This window comes from Tauraco erythrolophus, chromosome 2 (assembly GCF_009769465.1).
Source record: "Tauraco erythrolophus isolate bTauEry1 chromosome 2, bTauEry1.pri, whole genome shotgun sequence".
Classification (NCBI taxonomy): domain Eukaryota; kingdom Metazoa; phylum Chordata; class Aves; order Musophagiformes; family Musophagidae; genus Tauraco; species Tauraco erythrolophus.
In genome coordinates, this window is record NC_141466.1 from 5,532,391 (window position 1) to 5,550,894 (window position 18,504).

General features: G+C 47.4%; 1 protein-coding gene across 1 annotated transcript; it reads right to left on the minus strand.

Annotated features, from left to right (window-relative positions):
• Nucleotides 1-711: 711 nt before the first annotated feature.
• Nucleotides 712-17,141, minus strand: TNFAIP3 (TNF alpha induced protein 3). The gene is made up of 9 exons (XM_086632046.1): nt 17,054-17,141; nt 13,385-13,697; nt 9,013-9,203; nt 8,638-8,785; nt 8,274-8,444; nt 7,472-7,652; nt 5,117-6,027; nt 3,015-3,247; nt 712-2,294 (listed from the first exon to the last, which is right to left on the minus strand). Exons 2-9 carry the CDS (start codon nt 13,695-13,697, stop codon nt 2,013-2,015), a joined length of 2,430 nt encoding a protein of 809 aa, XP_086488172.1. The 5' UTR covers nt 17,054-17,141; the 3' UTR covers nt 712-2,012.
• Nucleotides 17,142-18,504: the final 1,363 nt, after the last annotated feature.

The following is an 18,504-nucleotide window of genomic DNA, read 5'->3' on the forward strand; positions in this document are numbered from 1 at the left end:
AGGGGCTTCCCTGCTGCCCTTGGGGAGGGGAGGTGGTAGGGCTGGCCTGTGCCTTCAGGGCTGCATGCACAGCTGGGCAGAGGTGGGGACGACATGCTGCCATCACCATCTCCCAAGGTGGCACTCAAGCAACATCAGCTGGGAATCCCTGGTGTAACTGATGGATGAATGAAGGAAGCAAAGTCAAGTCAGTCTAAGCTTAGCTTCTCTTGCAGCCTGGTCCTGACCATCCTTACCTTCCCACACCCATCGCTCTGGGGACTGAAGACACTCTGCACCCACAGAAGCCAACTCCTTACACTGACCACATGGGCATCCCATGGTACCAATTGCTCCTCCTGAGAGGATGATGACGTAAGGTGGGAGTATGCAGACACTTACAGCAAGTTACCACATCCTCAAAGCACTTGGCTACATCATCTGAACCAGGGAGCACTTGGTAACAGGTTGAATGGTGGTCTGGAAGAAATGCTTTCTTCAGTGCATGTCCCATGCTCAGCTGTGCGCTCTCTCATCAATATAAAATAGCAAATTCAATCCTTCAATAATTTATTTCTTTATATCAGAGAATGTTTTTCAATTATACATTTAAGTTTGTAACTTTCAACACAAGAGTAAATATACGTTAATAAAAAAAAAAATCCTAGCTGTGCAAATTTCAAGTTGCATTGTTTCAAATAATATAAATACTTTAATAAAACATATGTTCACATTAAGGTTCACAAAATATATAAAATTTAACAGAAATAAGTCATGAGTTATTTTTTTTTTTCCTTTTTTAAAACTGTTTTTTAATAACTAGAAAAAGATCCTAAACTTGAGAAGCAACTTAGAGGGGGTATCACCTCCAAAATCATAGCAGCAAAACAGATGCTGAAAACTTAAAGGGTGTGAAAGGAGGAGAGGGAAGCAGGTACCTGGCACACGGAAAAGGCAAGGTCATTAAAGGATGTATTGCTGATGGAGAAGTGGGTGCATGAACCCCAGGAGTAAAACCTCGACCCTAAGGCGCTCCGTTACCGAGGTCCAAGCTGTTTGCACAGTACCAGAATCACGTCAAGGGTAACAGAAAGAGCTGTGACCCAAATGAGGAGGAAGGGTATGAACTGCAGCACACACATTCCCGACAGTTACAATGCAAGAGAAGAGGGTTGCTCTGGTTTCAGAACCGAAGCCGAAAACAAAGGGCTTGGGTTTTTTTTTTGTCTGTTGGAGGCAATTCCTTCCAGATGAGTGGGGAACGGCAGGATGCAGTTTTCCCATCACACGTGTATCCTCGTGAAAGTTGCTTCTGTAATCATCTGTCTTTCTGGCTGTCTTGGGATTTGGGCCAGGATCTAAATGCTGGTCACGTTGAGCATGACAAAGGAGCAGACCACTGCTGGTCTTGTTTCCGGCTGCAGTTTGCCGAGGGCTCTGCAAACACAGGACCGCTCACCGTTGACACCCTCGACGCCCACAGCAGCTCCCACCTCGACGAGCTCTGTAAGAACACCAGCAAGGATGCCAGCAGCCCAAAGCGAGTTTCTTCAGACATCAACTGCAAGTGGCACCAGCTTGTCCTGGGGGATCCCTCTGAGGAAAGGCTCGCCTCTGGCTGATGTACGCAAACACAAAGGGCTCCCGCACCTCCGACAGCAGCCGCGGCTGCTCGCCCAGGAGCAGGGGAGGTATTGAGAAAGAGGCAGAACTGGGAAGTTCTTTGGACTCAAATGCTTCACACTTCCTCCTGGGAAGTCCGAGAATTAAATATGGCACGGTGGGAGCTTAGTCATGAACAACAGCTCTGTGCAGAAGGCAACCTGCTCTTCTCAGCCATCCTTGTATGCAGTGTTTAGAGGAAGCAGACGTTTGTTCCCATTCTTGGGAATAAACACGAACACGAGCAGACAGCTTATATTTCCCCCTGCCTTCCCGCTCCCAGGACTGTTAAGTGTTGTGGACATAGCACCGTTTCAGTGAAGGAAGTCGCCGGTATGGCTTTCTTGCTCCGTACCGACTCCTCCCCTCCGCTAGCCATAGATCTGCTTGAACTGGTAGCACTCATTGCAGTACCCGTTGCACTTGGCATTGCCATAGTGATCGCAGGCAGGGGCTCGGCAGCGCTGCTTCGGGGGCTCCTCCGCAGCCGGGTCCCTGGCGCTTCCCGACGGCGCCAGCTGACCGAGGCGCTGGCACTCCTGGCACAAGTCATCGCTTCCGCAGGCCAGGTTGTTCCTACACGAAGCCACGGGACACTGTCTCTTCTGGCTACTCAAGGCTGCTCGCTGCAAATCCCTGTGCTGTCCTGTTCTCTTGAAAAAACGTTAAAACACACAGTCAGTCGCCGTGCTGGCAGCACAAGTGGCTTTTCATTTACTTTCAACTCTGCTCATGGTTTGTACAGGTAATCACTGGGGCTTGCTGCAGACACATGCTTCTTTGGAAAAGTATGATACCGAGAGCCAAGTTGGGCTTTACCAAAGAAAATCACTAATTCTGTCCTTTCTTAGAAAAAAATGTTTTTTATCTTTGGTAACTCTCAATTTTAAAAGGGACAAACCAAACCAAATTTAAAAAAAAATCTGGAACAAAAAATATCTGTAATGGGCTCAGTGAAAAAGGCGACATGAAGCAGACTAAATCCCTTGGTGCAGTTGCATAGCTCTAAGGGTAAGAATGAAAATCTCTCCCTGACCAACAGGCAAATCAACTGTTGGTCCAACTGCTTCCACTGAAATTGCTGGTGAAATCCCTGCTGAGGTAAAGCCAAACACGACCATGATAATCCTAAACTGAGAACAACTTGGGCTTGGCAGTGTTAGATTCACAGTTGGACTCGATGATCTTAAGGGTCTTTCCAACCTAAATGATTCTATGACTTTTAGGAGTGTCAAGACACTCTACACTTCTCTTTCCATGATACTTAGGATGCAGGTATTTGAGGATCTTCTAGTACGCACCCAGAGTAGTTCTCACAAGAGAAAAACATGCGGCGCTAAACAAGAGGAAGATCTTTAGAAGTTCACACTTACTTCTGGCTGTCTCACCAGTTGTTCTTCTGTCCTCCTGGCTTCCTGAAATCGCTGGTTCTGGGCTTTAATGAAGCAGTTCTGGCAGTACCCCTCAAGCATGGTGGTGCCCAGGGTACCGCAGTCGCGCCGCTGGCAGGACACGCTGTTACGGAAGGCGGCAGCAGAGGTCCCTGTCTGACTTGCTGCTGGGGACTTCCTCTGAGATCTCCTCTGGTGGCGTAGCAAAGGGCTGTCTGTAATGCAAAGCAAGGACAAGAGGAGTTTGAATGTGCCCAATAGATCTGACGACCCAAAGCAACTACAAAGAGCTCCCCAGTTTAAAAAGAAAAAAATGAAAATAAAATAAAAAGAATCTGCTAGCCTCAAACATGGGCTTTGGACAATCCTGAGACCCCTCAGCTGATGCACTTTCCTCCATGTTACACAAGTAAGGGAGCTAATACAGCCTGATTTTCATACCAGAAGTTGTTGAAACAGCTGATTTGGGAAAAATTTGCCCTCGGTGGGAAAACTACATCCCACTGAAGTCAAGAGCAATTTCACCTTCGGGCTTCAGCATGTCATTCGTGATTTACCCCAACACTTCCCTCGGCCTCCCCCATTTCAGGTGCATCGAGTAATGGAAGTACAGTGGCACAGAGCTTAACGGGAAAAAGCGCCTTATGCTTTTTAGTCTCATGAAGCAATCTTATATATTCCACAATCAGAAGGAAAAAAATTTCACCGCAAACAACCCTGGAAAATAAGCTATTAGAAGTTCCCTAATTTGAAAGTGTGTGGAAAGCACAGCACTGGCAGACTTGCCAGCAATGAGACAGTCTTAAGAAATAAGCTCTGGAGTCCCCAACACAAGAAGGACATGGAGTTACTGGAGTGAGTCCAGAGGAGGCCACGAAGATGATCCGAGGGCTGGAGCACCTCTGCTATGAAGACAGGCTGAGAGAGTTGGGGCTGTTCAGCCTGGAGAAGAGAAGGCTCCGGGGTGATCTTATTGCAGCCTTCCAGTACTTAAAGGGGGCTACAGGAAAGCTGGAGAGGGACTTTTTGCAAAGGTATATGGTGATAGGACAAGGGGCAATGGATTTAAACTGAAAGAGAGGAGATTTAGATTGGATATAAGGAAGAAATTTTTCACTCTGAGGGTGGTGAGGCACTGGAACAGGTTGCCCAGAGAAGCTGTGGATGCGCCATCCTTGGAAGTGTTCAAGGCCAGGTTGGATGAAGCTTTGAGCAACCTGGAGTAGTGGAGGGTGTTCCTGCCCATGGCAGGGGGTTTGGAACTAGATGATCTTTGAGGTCCCTTCCAACCCAAACCATTCTGTGATTCTATGATTCTATGAATAAGCAATAATTCTCTCCTACATGTGCCTTTCACCCTCTACACCTAAGGGCTCTTTGCCTGCGTAACAGAGTGGTTGCATGAAAGATGAAGACTTCTTGCTGTGATTTATTCACAGACTATCACCTTTTTGAAGGCTGCCTTGAAACACACATGCACACAGGTGCGTGCATGCCCATGGTACCACCCAGAAAGATTTCAAGGTAGACCATAACAACACACTCCCAAGTTATTCCGAAATACAAGCTCATTATCTATGGTCAACTTCTACTTGCTCTGCTTATCCAGGTGACTTCAGTGGTTACTTCAGAGCGTTGTACCTGTTACATCCAGAATGGATATGGATCTTTGAACACATCCCAAGCTTTTTAAAAGCCTTACTAACATAACTAGTTTTCAGCAGCATCAATACAATAGCATTTCCCTCGCCGACCCCTACAACTTGTCTAGTCGTGCAGAAAATTCATACTGAACCATGACTGCACCGGATGGTGGGGAGGGATCAGAAACTACCCCCTCCTGAGCTAGTTTTGCTTCCATGAAAGCCGATGGGAAGTTTTACAAGAGATTTCACAGATTTCCCACTCTATTACCGCACACTCTTTTACAGGATAATGATGGCCAAAAGAAGCACCTTCTCACACCGCTGCTTCTGCTCTGTGCCCTTTCCGTCACCCCCTGCCCTTTTAGCACCCGGCACGTGTGGAGCTTCATAGCTCAAGGAGGCCTATCTGAAGCCAAAGCTGCCCCCACATCCACTCACCGTGGTTTTCCCTGTACTCGAAGAAACACAGCGTGCAAAAGCCCTCGTTCTGCGGTGTCCCAAAAAACTTGCATCCGGGTTTCCTGCAGAGGTGACCTCCCCTCTTCTCGTCGGGTGGCAGCACCGCCGGCGAGGGCTCCTCGCCATGGCTGTTGGGAGCCTGATGGCAGGAGTGCTGGAGGAGGCTCTGCGTGATCTGGGACGGGTCGGACGTTGATCTCTGGTGGCAGGTGGGCAGGAAAGCAGGGCTGCCGTTTGAGGAGCGCTCCGTAGTCCTTTTGAAGCAAGTGCTGCATATGCCGTTGAAGGTCCTGTTGGCCTTCTGACGGCACACCTTGCACGTGGCATAGTCTAAATGTCTCCGGTCATCCAAGTTGTTGCAAGCACCGAGCTGTCTGGAGTTGTAGCAGCGTTCGCAAAGCCCATTGTGTTGTACGTTCAAGGTAAAGGGGCAGTCTGGTGTCCTGCATTTCATGGCAGTGGTCTCGCTGTATAGGAAAAGGCTCGGAGCAGTCGGAGGTGCGGAGCGAGGCCCTGTTACAGGCTCTTCGGACGTCCACGCCCCAGGTTCACCGATGTCTCCACGGGAGGAGCCTGACCCAGCTGCCTTCAGTTTCTCAGGTGCTGCTTTGGAGGTCTGCTTTCTCCCTTTGCTTGCCTGGGACCTCCGCTCAAAGCACTCGTGGCAGTAGGGCTGGGTGTTCACAGACATGTAGAAAGGGCAGTTTGGCGTTTCACATTTCACCTGTAAGAGGGAGAGCTGGGAAAAAGACAGTTCCTGTCTGGTCCTGGAGCAGATCTCTCTCCTAGCAGGTTCAGCGTTCTCCTGCCACTTCTTGTACTCATGCTGTACCAGTTGAAAGTAATCTTCCACAAGGTTTATTTCTTTGGGTAGGTTGCCTTCATCTAACCTGACAGCCAAAAAAGGAAGATCACATCAGTGGTTGAAAAGGGCAGATGGTGGGGGTGGAGGCAAATACAAGCAACGGGGGGAGGAAATGTAGATTTAATGCACATCCATATTACTCAGCTAGAAGATCCAGGATGTTAAACTGTTGCTGTAAATGGAAATAACTTTAAAAGCAGGTGTTAAGTGATGTCAAATGGAGACTTTCACATCTAAAGAAACGTTCTCACACAACGCTAAACAGAAGTATTCTTAAAAGGATTTTCAAGGTGAGGGCTTTCTGCCTGAGAGCTTTTTGCAGGAAGAACATGGATAACCTCTCAGAAGTGAAAAGAAATATCCCTCCAATCTTGAATTCCTCTGAAGCCCAGTGCTCAGCTGAGCTGTTGTTAGAGTGGAAGACCTTTCTCTTCACCAGTCTATGCTAGGAACATGCCTTTCTTACAGTGAGCTCAGCTCTCCATGATACAGTTTATCATGAAATCTGCTCTTGGTTTCGTCCTGTTGGGTCTGTATCTACCAGCGGAACTCTTCAAACAAACTATGGGCTTCAATGCAGTGTGTGTAATGCTAGTATTCATCACACCATCCCTACCCTGTCCCTGACAGTAGGGCTTCACCATGCCACAGCTGGGAGGATGAGCTAGTATGACTGCTAATACTCAAGAACGCAGTCGTGCAGTGGGACTAGGGAAGCTGGATTGCTACTCTTTACGTATGCATATATCCTTTGGGTAGGAGGATTTCAGTTTTCAAGGCTCCCAAACCACCACTCCCTGTGTGGTAATGGAAGTAGAGACAGAGGACACAGGGAGTCACTCCCCTCCCACACTCGTGAAGGGGCTGGGCGGACACCACTGCCAGCGTCCCTTAAATGTGAGAAGCTGATGGGTGCCACCAGCTGCCCCCTGCACCTTACTGACGCCCAACTGTCCGTAGGACGAGCACAGACACCGGTTCCTCCACCGGCCACAGCTTCCTGCCTACTGCCACACTGCAACAACCCAGGGAGGCACAGCATCAGCGCTGAGAACGTACCGCCAAGTACTTTGCTTAGGGCAGCCAAAATTACACCAACTGCCCTTTATGCAATGTGCCCTTAGATAAAGTGCAAGAGTTTGGTCTAACTAGTTCCTGGGTTTAACTACTTTTCAGTCACCCTCTTACGAAATCTAAAAGTCAGTGAAACAAATCCCTTGGGCTTACTGTTCTAAAATATTAGTTTCAGTCTGCTAAGCCTGAAGATGTTTTTGCCTTCAAATTTGAGACCGACTCAGGCTCATACCACTTCAAAGCATGTCAGCAGTAATGCCATTATTTCACACTGTAGAGGGTAAACGCAGGTGCTGCCGTGGAAGGAAAGAAAGATCAAAGGAACACACTGGGATGCCCAGCTTCTCCCACCACCATACACAAGATAACTTTGAGGGAACAGGAATGACACTCACTTTGCAGCATTAATTAGATGAGTTGTACCATGATCCCAGCCTTGCACTGGAATTTCTATCACTATCAAGTAGTCCTTTAGCAGCTGCTCTTTCTCCCTCTCCTCCGTGTCTGTCAGAAAGTGCACGCTCAAGTCCTCAAATCTGCCTCTTTCACTGGTGACCAGAGGGACAGCCCGGATTTCTGTGGGGAAAAGACAGATGAGTGTATATATATAATTTTTATTTTTATTTTTTTACCAGGCAGGAGTAACCACAAAATGCCACGCACGGAGATGTCACCACTGCTGCTGAATTTTGAAGAAAGAGGAGAATGGCTGGCAAGAGCAACTGGTTTCTAAACAGTGTCACTGGGGGAGGATGCAGACACATCTGCACCACAAATCTAGCCCCATATCATGACAGTTTTATGTCCTCATAGCCACTTTCTGCTGAGTGTGGGCAGCATTGTAGATCTTAGTTTGTTTTACCTTTCCATGGGATGATGCCCTAACCTGAACCTAGAGAACTGCTATCCATTCAGAAGAGATGCATTAGAAACAGCAAAGCATGTATATCATCATCCCTGCCAGGCAGTGAGTTGTACTCTACTTTCAACTCTTTTGAAGACAACCTTTAGTTTCTGTTCAGATTTACAGTCTAAACTGTTTCTGCTCACATTTTAAGCACCTATTCCAAAGGAATCTTTTACATTTATTTTAACTTTTGAAATGCAAACCTAAACCGGATTACAGTTTAAATGCTTTATCAGCGTGATGATATTGAAGAAGCTACATCAATACCAAACAAGGCACTTGAAAAATACCTGGCCCGCTGTCCTTCAGAGTCACTAGTGGTGTAAAATGCATATTGTCGTAGCCGAGCACAATTGGGTATCTGTAGCATTCTTCAGCTGGCCAAAGGAGAGGCAAGTAAATACCACCAACATTCAGAGGAGCAAAACTGGAGCCCGACTCTAAACTTCTCACCACTTTATCTGCATAAGGAAGAAAAAGAAAACAGCAATAAGTATGTGCATAGGCAAGAGAAAACATTCTGGGTGTTTTAGAACAATGGCTGAAAACACCCTGTTCTCAAATGCATTTACCTGAAAATAACAATTATCAAATTAATACAGCAATTAACACAGCACACAGTAACACAGAGAGATGACTGTCTGGGCAACTCACCTGCAAGGACAATGACTGGCCTTCTGAGGATGTTAGCAAGGATGAAGATGTGGATTTCTTCCAGTGCATTATACGGAAGCCTGTTTCGAGCCCCAGATGTTTCTGGGGAGGTCATTTCAATGAGGTATTCCCACTCCTCCTCCCAGTTCTGAAGGAAAGAAACATCCATCAGCAACAGTTCAAAGACACGGAGGTCAGGAACCAACTGCAGCACATCAGCACTCAAAATAACCATATTTTCCCATTTCCTCCATAGGAAGACTATTTCTGCTCTCCACCAACGGTGGAATCCGTGAAGCCAAAAAGCAAACGAAATCAGCAAGGCAACGCTGCCACGCACTCAGAAAGCAGCACGATTCCCTCAGGCCACCTTACCCGGGTGTCATAGTGCAGTCCCGTTTCTACAAATTCCTGGGATTTAATAGCCTCCCGCTGCCAGCGGAGCTTGAAGTTCCGTGTGTCAATCTCCCTGAGAGCGCTAAACAATGTTCTTCTTAAGACGAGGTCGATGTCTTCAATACCCCACATGTACTGGGATGCAGCGTGCATGAGGCAATTTCCATCGCCTGCAGAGAAAAGAAAGAGAACATCATTTTTAAATGGCTACTTAAACAAAACCCCACAAGCGCGTGGGATGTAGAATCACGCTGTGCATATCCATATGCCCTGTGCACTTCTCTCTAAGCCTCAGATAGAAGAGTTTTAACAGGAAGGCCACAGCTATGGGCTCTCTGCTCAGAGACAGAAAGGGAGAAAGTCCCCTCTCTACTGGTTTTCTCCCTTCACCGGTTGGTGTTAAGCCATCATTCGGCCCTGGTGGGAAGCCTGCCCCTTATCTATTACTTAACTTTGACTGATATCATGAACTAAATTTGGGGGTCAACTGCAAACATTAAATACAGTTGAAATAGCTTTTAAACACAAAGTCAATTTAAAATTACGAAAGAACACGTAGAACTCCCTCACCAGTGTTTATACAAATATACACCTGATGGCACAGAGATAATGGAAACTACTAAGAAAACACCAAGCCTCACACCTCCTAATGAGCACTGCACTGAAAGGCTTGGCACTTGGCTGTGCTTGATGGAGGAATTGTAACAAAATAAAAAAAGAGGCAGAAAGGGAAGAGTAGGTGATTTGTGTGAAGCAATTGTAGGAACACCTTTTACCTCCCTTTCAGAACAGATAGCTGTTAAAAGTTTTATTTAGAGGGGTGTTTTTCTAAAATACAAAATTAAACCTAAATAAATGAAAAACATAATGATTTGATCTTCATTCAGACATGCTCCTTGCATTGAAAAACTCCTCTTCGCTCTACAGGTGGGAAGGAAAGCCATGTTCTGCAATTTCAGAGGGGAGGAAACTGAGAATCAGGGGAGTTAACTAACTTAATTAAAAGGTGCGACAAAGTATGCCTATGGCTGGGTTTCAAATTCTATCTCTAGCCATCTTCTTCAAAAGGGGATGTCTCCCGTCAAAGGGAGACATCAACAATCATTCCTGTCACACCCTTAGATTCAAAACTAGGTTCAGTGTTTACTACGATGGTAAACAGATTCACCAAATGCTAAGAAACCACAGCCATTTCCTTGGAAGAGAGAGCATCAACCGTAGTAAGGCTGCTAGATTTTTCTCATGTGAAAAAAAACCCTCATCCAAAGAGCACTCACAAAAGGCTTAAAGCTGGTTTGCCACATGTCTTATGAGCTCAAGTACACCTATTTGTGAACACTTTCACTACTTTTTCTAAGAAACTGCAGAGAAAAAGCTACAACAGACCCCAGAACCTGAAAAAAAAGATATCATTTGAAATCTACTTCACATTTCATAAATTGCTATGGACTCAGAGCATATCAGGTTCCTGCAACTGCCTTCTGCTCTCTGAATGCTGTCTTGCAAAGCTTACTTCAAGTCTACAGGCTGCTTACTTGAGCTCAAAAATCAGGGAACAACAGATAAGACAGAAAAACTGACTGGGTTTCCGTCTGACCAAGAAAGATGACATATTAATCCCGTTAAAATTTTCCCTTTGCAAAATCTAGAGCAAAGATAAGATTATTTTTTTGTTCTCTCTCTCTGAGAGCTCACTTTCAGTTCTTTATTGAGAAGCGCTGCCCAAAATTCCTTACACAGCACTTGGAATTCCCCCGCGCCGTTTGACTAGCAGTTGGGCAACAGTTGTACTTTTTGTTCTGCGGCGAGCAGCGAAGCCTCCCTTGGACTTTCCCAGGGGGTGTGGCTGGGTGAGCTGGAATGAATGCCGATTCATTATACAAGTGAAATCTCTACAGCCAATAGATGATGGAAATTTTAAATTATTCTTTTTAAAAAAGAAAAAAAAACAGTTTCGATTTTTATACCTCCTACTGCTTTCCTTCTATCCTCCACTCGCATGTCTGCAAAGAAACGTGTGGTGATTCAAAAGGGCTTTTTTTAATTTAAACAAAACCGCACCACTCCATAAACTCATGTACATATTAGGTAAAATATACATCAAAAGATCACATAGGAAATACTTTCTCTGTTTGCAACAATTACAACCTTCATCAGAAAAAAAACCAGAATTTTCTGAAGAAAGCTCACTGTTGGCTGAAAGAACTAATATGTTCTCCTACATCTATGGGTTAAGCAGCTAAATGCTTTAAAAAAATATTCTTCATGTCACATAGGAGAAAAAAAAAACCAACAATTTATTTTCTGGGATAATACAGGGTTTCTCCAGGCTTCTGTTCCTTCTTTCAGGGATTCTCTCCTTCAGAACAGTCTACCTTCTCTCTCCTGCAAAGGTCCCAGGCTGTGACTACTTTGCATAAACCACAGGTTGCCAAAGCCACTCCTTCTACACATGCACTTAATGACCTCAAAGCACTCAACTGAGGCTGAGTTCACCGGCTGCGCGTGGTATGGGGCACCACAAACCAAGCCCTTGTTTTGCCTTCCCTCAAGCTGCCCTAATATCTCAGCATCCTATACACTGGTACATCAGCTCACGGATGGGATCCAAGCCCCCAGTCCTCAAATCGTTGCCATTTGTAACACTGGTCGACAGTCACAAGGCAATGCAAGCAGCCACGGTTATTGAATACAGTGCTGCCAGCAACAAGGGCCTGTCCAGGCAATGTTAACCCCTGCAGGACTGGCATTAACAGGAGATGGGGGATTCCAAAACCGTTGCTCTTTGCCCTGGGCAAAAATTGCACATGTTGTCCATTTTCCTAGTAAATCTGTTAAGAGTGCACCACCTGGGGTGAAGTTTTGAAGATGTAACACTTGGAGTGATGTTATCTTCCCAATACCCACACAGCATCTCCTGCCCTAGCTGCAACTCCAGACCTTCTGGAAGTTCAAGATTACACAATCTCTATGAACAGCCTAATTACAGTCATGAGAATTTTACTCATGTGCAAAAGCCCACCAAAAGCAGTGCCTTTACGGCAGTTACAGAGACACACATTAGGATCAGGCTCTTCTAGGTCACCGCAGTGACATCTATGTGGTGGTTCTGTTTTTATGGTTTTTACATAGCACATCTGTGTGTAATCAGACTGAGAAGTACAGTAGAAGTTGGGAAGGGAAAAATGTGGACGAGGAAGATAAGGGCAATGTGTATATAAACAGATATGAAAAGAGGCATCCATAGAACATAACGGAAAGACTTCAATGAGGCTGCAGGTCCACCACACCCAGTGTTTCTATAACCAGTGTCATCTGCTCCTTGAGCAAAGAATATGCATTTTCCATGTTCTTGGAGTTCTCACTGTCCGAGTCTACCTTCCCAGTTTGGGGCAATCTGTGCTGTGGGGAATCCTGAGTCCAAGTTTGCAGCTGTGTGACCATAAGTCATAGCCATTACCAAATCTTTCCTCCACTGACTGTGAAATGCCCAGAGACTCTTACAGTCACGTGCAAAAAAGTTTCCTGCTCAAGACTCTGGACACACGTACCCTATTCAGGAAATCTCTGCACGGCTGCTGTACCTTTTAATTTGTAGCGTTTGATGCAATACACACAAAGTAACCCTAAAGCCAAGTCCTAAAACCAGCACCGACCCTTCAAAGAAAAGAGCACTGCCAACTTTATGTTGCATGAAGATGGGTATCGTTCACACACATGGGAGTTACCGGTGAGCTCTGAGGGAGGGCAAAAGCTGGCAAACCCCAGCAGACAGCTGAAGATGAAGGAGCTGGCCGGGGGCGGGGTCAGGTTCCCAGAGGCTCCACGTCCAGGATGCTCCCGCCGGCACCGGTGTTAAAGTTGGATCAGGGAGTGAACCTTGCCTGCCAGCTACAGCGCCAGGGCTTATGGCACAATATCAACTTCTGCTATATATACACGAGAATGCATCCCCATCACTCAAAGCATCTGAAGTCTCCTCTTGCCTGGCATTAAGGACCGTTTGGCACTTCCGATCAGGCAGCCGACACATAGCGGAGTCGGATTCATGGAAAGGCGACAGGTTGCACGTCAAGGTTCCCTCCTGGTATTTCACTCTGACGTGCCACAGGTTACTGACATTACAAAAACATCTGTGAAATTTTCAGGCTATTCGTAATGTCGTGATACAGGCTCAGGACAGTACATCATGTGGAAAGAATTTTAGTTTACAAAACTGGGATTAAAAGGCACCACTTTTTCAAAGCCGTGCGCTTCTGTTTCAGTAACGTGAACTCAGATGCTATTAATAAAGGCGCCACATTCGTATTACCCATTTTAATGTGAACTCAAATACCTGCTCATAACTTACCGTTAGTCTTCAAAGGGACAAGTCTCCGAACTTCCATGCACCAGTTGAGCTTCCTCTGGCGCTCCAGCGAAGTCTGGGTGGCCTGGTCAGTCAGGGCCTTCTGAAGAGTTTCCCGAAACTGAGGGCAAAACTGGCACATTCGGAACATTTCTATGGTGTATCTGTGCATAGTCCTGAAGTGGTGAATTATTCCACTGGGGGATTTGACCAGATCTTCAGGTGTCCTCTCTCTAATCTTCATGGCTTTCAGCATATTGCTCTGATACAAAGCTTGAGGAAGGATGTGTTGGCCAGCCATGTTTCTAGAGGACATCTGAAATGAAAAAAAACATCCTTTTATTGGCATGTTAGTGTCCTTGCATCACAGTGCTATCCCTTCTGCAGAGACTGAGAAGGCACTTTCAGGGGTGGAATTCTGGCTGCAGTTATGCCTAAAAGGGGCACAGAGTGGATGCAGTCCACTGAGCCTTACACAGATGGTGGATTTGAAAGCTCCTATCTATTAGCCTCTCCGCATTACTCAGATATAGGCATTGACTGGCTTATTCCAATCATTTCCTGCTATCATTTACTGAGTTATTAAAGAGAATTTATTCATAACTAAGGAAGGAAACTGCATCATCATTCCGAAAAAAAAAAAAAAGAAAAAAAAAGCATTTAAATCAAAGTAAGGATAAAAGAAGGCAAGATCAAGGAAAGGGAAAACTATCTTGGAAACTTGACTAATTGATAATTGCACAGTGTAATCCCATATGAACTTGCTGAACTTTCAGCACGTTTCAAGCTCTTGTTTTGATGACATGCCAAAAAAAAGCAGATAATGACCATTTCGGATTTCCGCAGCCTGTACATTCTGAGAAGTGATGCTTGGTACAGCAATAAAAGAGCCCCAAGAATTACATGTCATGCCAGTATCTGTCCCATACTTACGGTGGTTGAAGATGGCAAATGAGGAATTTGTAGCAGAGCAAGTACTCAAGGACAGACTTACGTTACTCTTCTTGAGGCTCCTTTTATTTTGTGAGCGGTAGAGCTACTGCACAGAGGTGCTTGTGCTGCATGTGGGGGTGCAGACTGCAGTGCTGCTATTACTCAGCGGTAAGTCGACATAGCTGAAAAAGCATTTCCACTTGGCTCAAAAACCCCAATATTTTTCCACAGCGGGACATGTAATATTTGCTGTCCTGCATCCCTTTCTTCACTATCTCTGGCCTTATGGGTTACAGCAGGAAGAACAAAAAAAAAAAAACCCAACCATAACCTCAAACTGCCTACACTCACTGAAATACTTATTCAGAGCACAGTAACTTTGTGGCTAGCTAGAGCCAAACGTGGGGACCACATCCCTCAAAACTCCCGTGCGCTACAGTAACACCACCACCAATCTATTTTCACATGGGGAGACACCCTGTGATGTCCAGGTGCATTATTGCTCAAAAACAAAGCAAAAATTCTATGAAGACAAATAAAGGTATATATGCTTAACATATTTAGACTACAGCTAGTCATATTAGGACACCCAGCCATTACGATTATGAATCTAGGGACAAACATCAAGCCCGAAGTATATATCAAGGTCTGCATATATACCTTGCCAAGTACAGGGAGATAAGAAGCAACTGAAAACTGGTTTATGCAACTATCAGGAAGTTTTCTCATGGAGATGGGAGTCTGGAGGGCCAGAGAGAGGAAGAAGGACTTCAACCTGACAGGCTGACTGGGAAGTGACTCCCAGATCTGTGGAGGCAGAAGACCCCTCTTGCACAGAGGGATCACACAGCCTTCCCAGCAGAGAACCAGCTGCTCTCTATGCTTCACCCAGACACTTCCACTGGCAACATCCACCTCCGGCTGCCCAGCCAGAGCACCCGAAAGGACCCTGCCAGGATAAAAGGGGACCTCAAACTCCTGCTACCATGAGCTGCCCTGTATAATCTCTCTGAGAACTCATTGATGGCAGTGATTCAGTGGACATCCTGTCAAGTCCTCAATAGAGGCAGGTGAAACACAAGATGATGCAAAGATTTCTGCTCAGTCAGGGCAAGGTCATTCACCCAGTGTTTCCTCCGCTCCTGTAAAAGCACTAGGGACCTCAGAGCTGTCACACCTTGCAACATACAGAAAAGCTTTCATTTAGCTAATAAAGATGGTATATTCTTATCATTCCTCCACCAACATATAGCCTTAAAATGGAAATAACACACTTTCTCATGCACTCCCCCCCCCCAGTATAGTTTTACATGTGCTACTTATGTAATCCTATATTTAAATGTATGGGTGATTTAAGAAATTGATACGAACAACCCCCTACTAACCTGTTTCATAAACACAGCCATACTTTGCTCCGAGATTACCAAAATACTGAATCTCTTACGTATGTAGGTAAAGCCATTGAGTCAAAGGGATTTTTTTACATAAAGACTAATCACATGATTAAGCACTACTGGCATAGACCCTTGAAATGGTTATTTCCAGCTTTAAGTAACAAAAAGTACTGAGTTTACAAAAGCATTCACTGAAACTATATTATTCAATGTTATATTCTACAGGCATATTTTCCCCTCCACGCATGGAAATTACTGTCTATGCTATTTACGGTCATTAAACAGCAATGAAGGCAAAAGCTGAGCAACCCTTATTTTCAAAAACAATGCAATGAAAGAAACAGAACTCAATAGCCACCTCAGCTAAGGATTTGAAGAACAGAAAACTCAGCTACAATTACACTAGTTTATACTGTACTGTGTTTTACTATATGCTATACTACTTTAACCTTTTGGCACGTAATGACTATGAATTCTCAGAAAAGAACAGCTGTAAACAAAGATTAAATAGCTCTGTTAGGCAGCATCCTTTCTGAACACATAATACTGAGGACGCTGGGCTCGGGAAAGCTCAATACTCTTTCGAGATCTGCCACTGGCTTCATAGTTTTTTTTTTTGTCCTCTAGCTGAAAAAGAGCAAAAATAAACTCTTTTCTGTAAAGTGCTAAGCCAATGCTAAACCAAACACGCTTACTACACCTTCAGCGCCTGTGGATTTCTGCCTCTGGGTCTTAGAGTCTGAGTGCTCGGTACAAAAATAAGCATATTATCGCTCTTCACCGAAGAAGAAGATGAGGACTGAGGGTGTTTTATGCACCACGGGACCGGTTTAGACGCGTTAGTTCCCTGACTTCCCGGTCTGCTGGAAGCATGTGAACGCAAGGTGGAACGGAGAGCCGCTACTACCACCTGCCCGATTTACTGGGGAAGGAGCTGGGAGCAGGCGACTTTTCCAGCAGCGGCGAACGCTCCCACCAAGCCCAGTAAACCCAGCGCCGCTCGGTTTCCCCGCCGTACGTGCTGCCCGAGAGCCCGCGGACCCCCGCGGGGGCCGGGGTCCCGCCGAGCCCGGGCCAGCGCCAGGCACCAGAGGGCACAATCACCCCGCCGGCCAAAGACGTCCGATGCCAACGGGGAACCACCACGCACGCAGCCCCCCTCGGAGCGGGAACTGCTCGGCCAGCCGGGCGGAAAACAACCGAACACCGCGGCCGAACCCGCCCGGTACCCCGAGGAGCCCTCCTGCAAGCGGGGCGGGGGGAGATGAAGTCGGTTTGGGGGGTCTGGCCCCGCCATGCCGTGCCCTTGCCCGCTTCCCCGCCCCGTGCCCGGAGCGGCGCTCACCTCTCCGCCGGCGGGCTCCTTCTCCGCTCGATCCTGCCGGTAACTCCTGCTCAGCAGCGGGGCTGGGGCGGTGGGACGCAGCCGAGCTCGGGAGCCATCAAGCCCCGCCGAGCCGGGGCTCCCTTCACTCCGCCGCCCCCTCCCCGCCGGAGCTGCTGCTGCTGCCGCCGCCGCCGTTGCGGAATGAAAGGCTGAGCCGAGCCGCTTGCTTGTTTTTTTTTTTTCCCCTTTCTGTTTCAGCGCCCGGGCGAAAAAAAAAAAAAAAAGAAAAAAAAAAAAGAAAAAACACACAACAACAACAAAAAACCCCACCGGGGATTTCCACCGGCAGCGCCGGGGACTTTCCGACATGTGACAACGGCGGCCGCCGCCGCCGCCCGCCTCAGCCGCCGCCGCTAGGGGGCGCCGCCGCGCCCCGCCGCCTCTCCGCCTGCCGTGACACAGCGGCGGGCTCGTCGGGACCGGGCTGTCATTTCCGCCTTCCTTATTCCGCTCCCCATCCCGCAGAGGGGGTGCCCATCCCGTCCCGCAGGCCCCGCGGGCCGGCTCGGTGCGGGGGAGGGCGGCCCGAGCCGCAGCCCGAGTCGCTGGGGCCGCAGCGGCTCTGTGCCCCGGTGCAGGGCATCGCCCTGGCGCCACCACGGCGGGTGTAAAAAGCCCCTCGGGCACCGGGGAGTTTTGCTGGGGAACCGGCAGCTGCAGCCGGTCCTGCCCTGCCCTGCCGTGCCCGGGGCTCGGGGCAGCACCGCTGCTCCCGGGCTGCACCCCGACACCCTCTGAGCGCCAGTGGCGGCGGCAGCAAGAGGCTCCCGCTTCCCCAGGAGGCTGTAGCTCGTCTTCGTCCACACGGAGAAGCGTGACGAGGGGCCCGCTGGACCCCTCGCCACGCAGAGAGGTCTCGGGGTGTAGGTGCTGCCCTGCTTGGGGCTGACATCCCAACGGGATGGAAAGGGAACCCGTCCTGTTTGACACTGTTCATCTTCTGGACTGTTTTCAAACCCAGGCAAGTTGGTGTTTTTATAGAATCATAGAACCATAGAATGGTTTGGGTTGGAAGGGACCTCAAAGATCATCTAGTTCCAACCCCCCTGCCATGGGCAGGGACACCCTCCACTACACCAGGTTGCCCAAAGCCTCATCCAACCTGTCCTTGAACACTTCCAGGGATGGGGCATCCACAACTTCTCTGGGCAACCTGTTCCAGTGCCCCACCACCCTCAGAGTAAAAAATTTCTTCCTTATATTCAGTCTAAATCTGCCCTCTTTCAGTTTAAAGCCGTTACCCCTTGTCCGATGACTACATGCTTTTGCAAAAAGTCCCTCTCCAGCTTTCCTGTTTAGGTACTGGAAGGCTGCTATAAGATCATCCAGGAACCTTCTCTTCTCCAGGCTGAACAGCCCCAACTCTCTCAGCCTGGCTTCTTAGACAAGGTGCTCCAGCCCTCGGATCA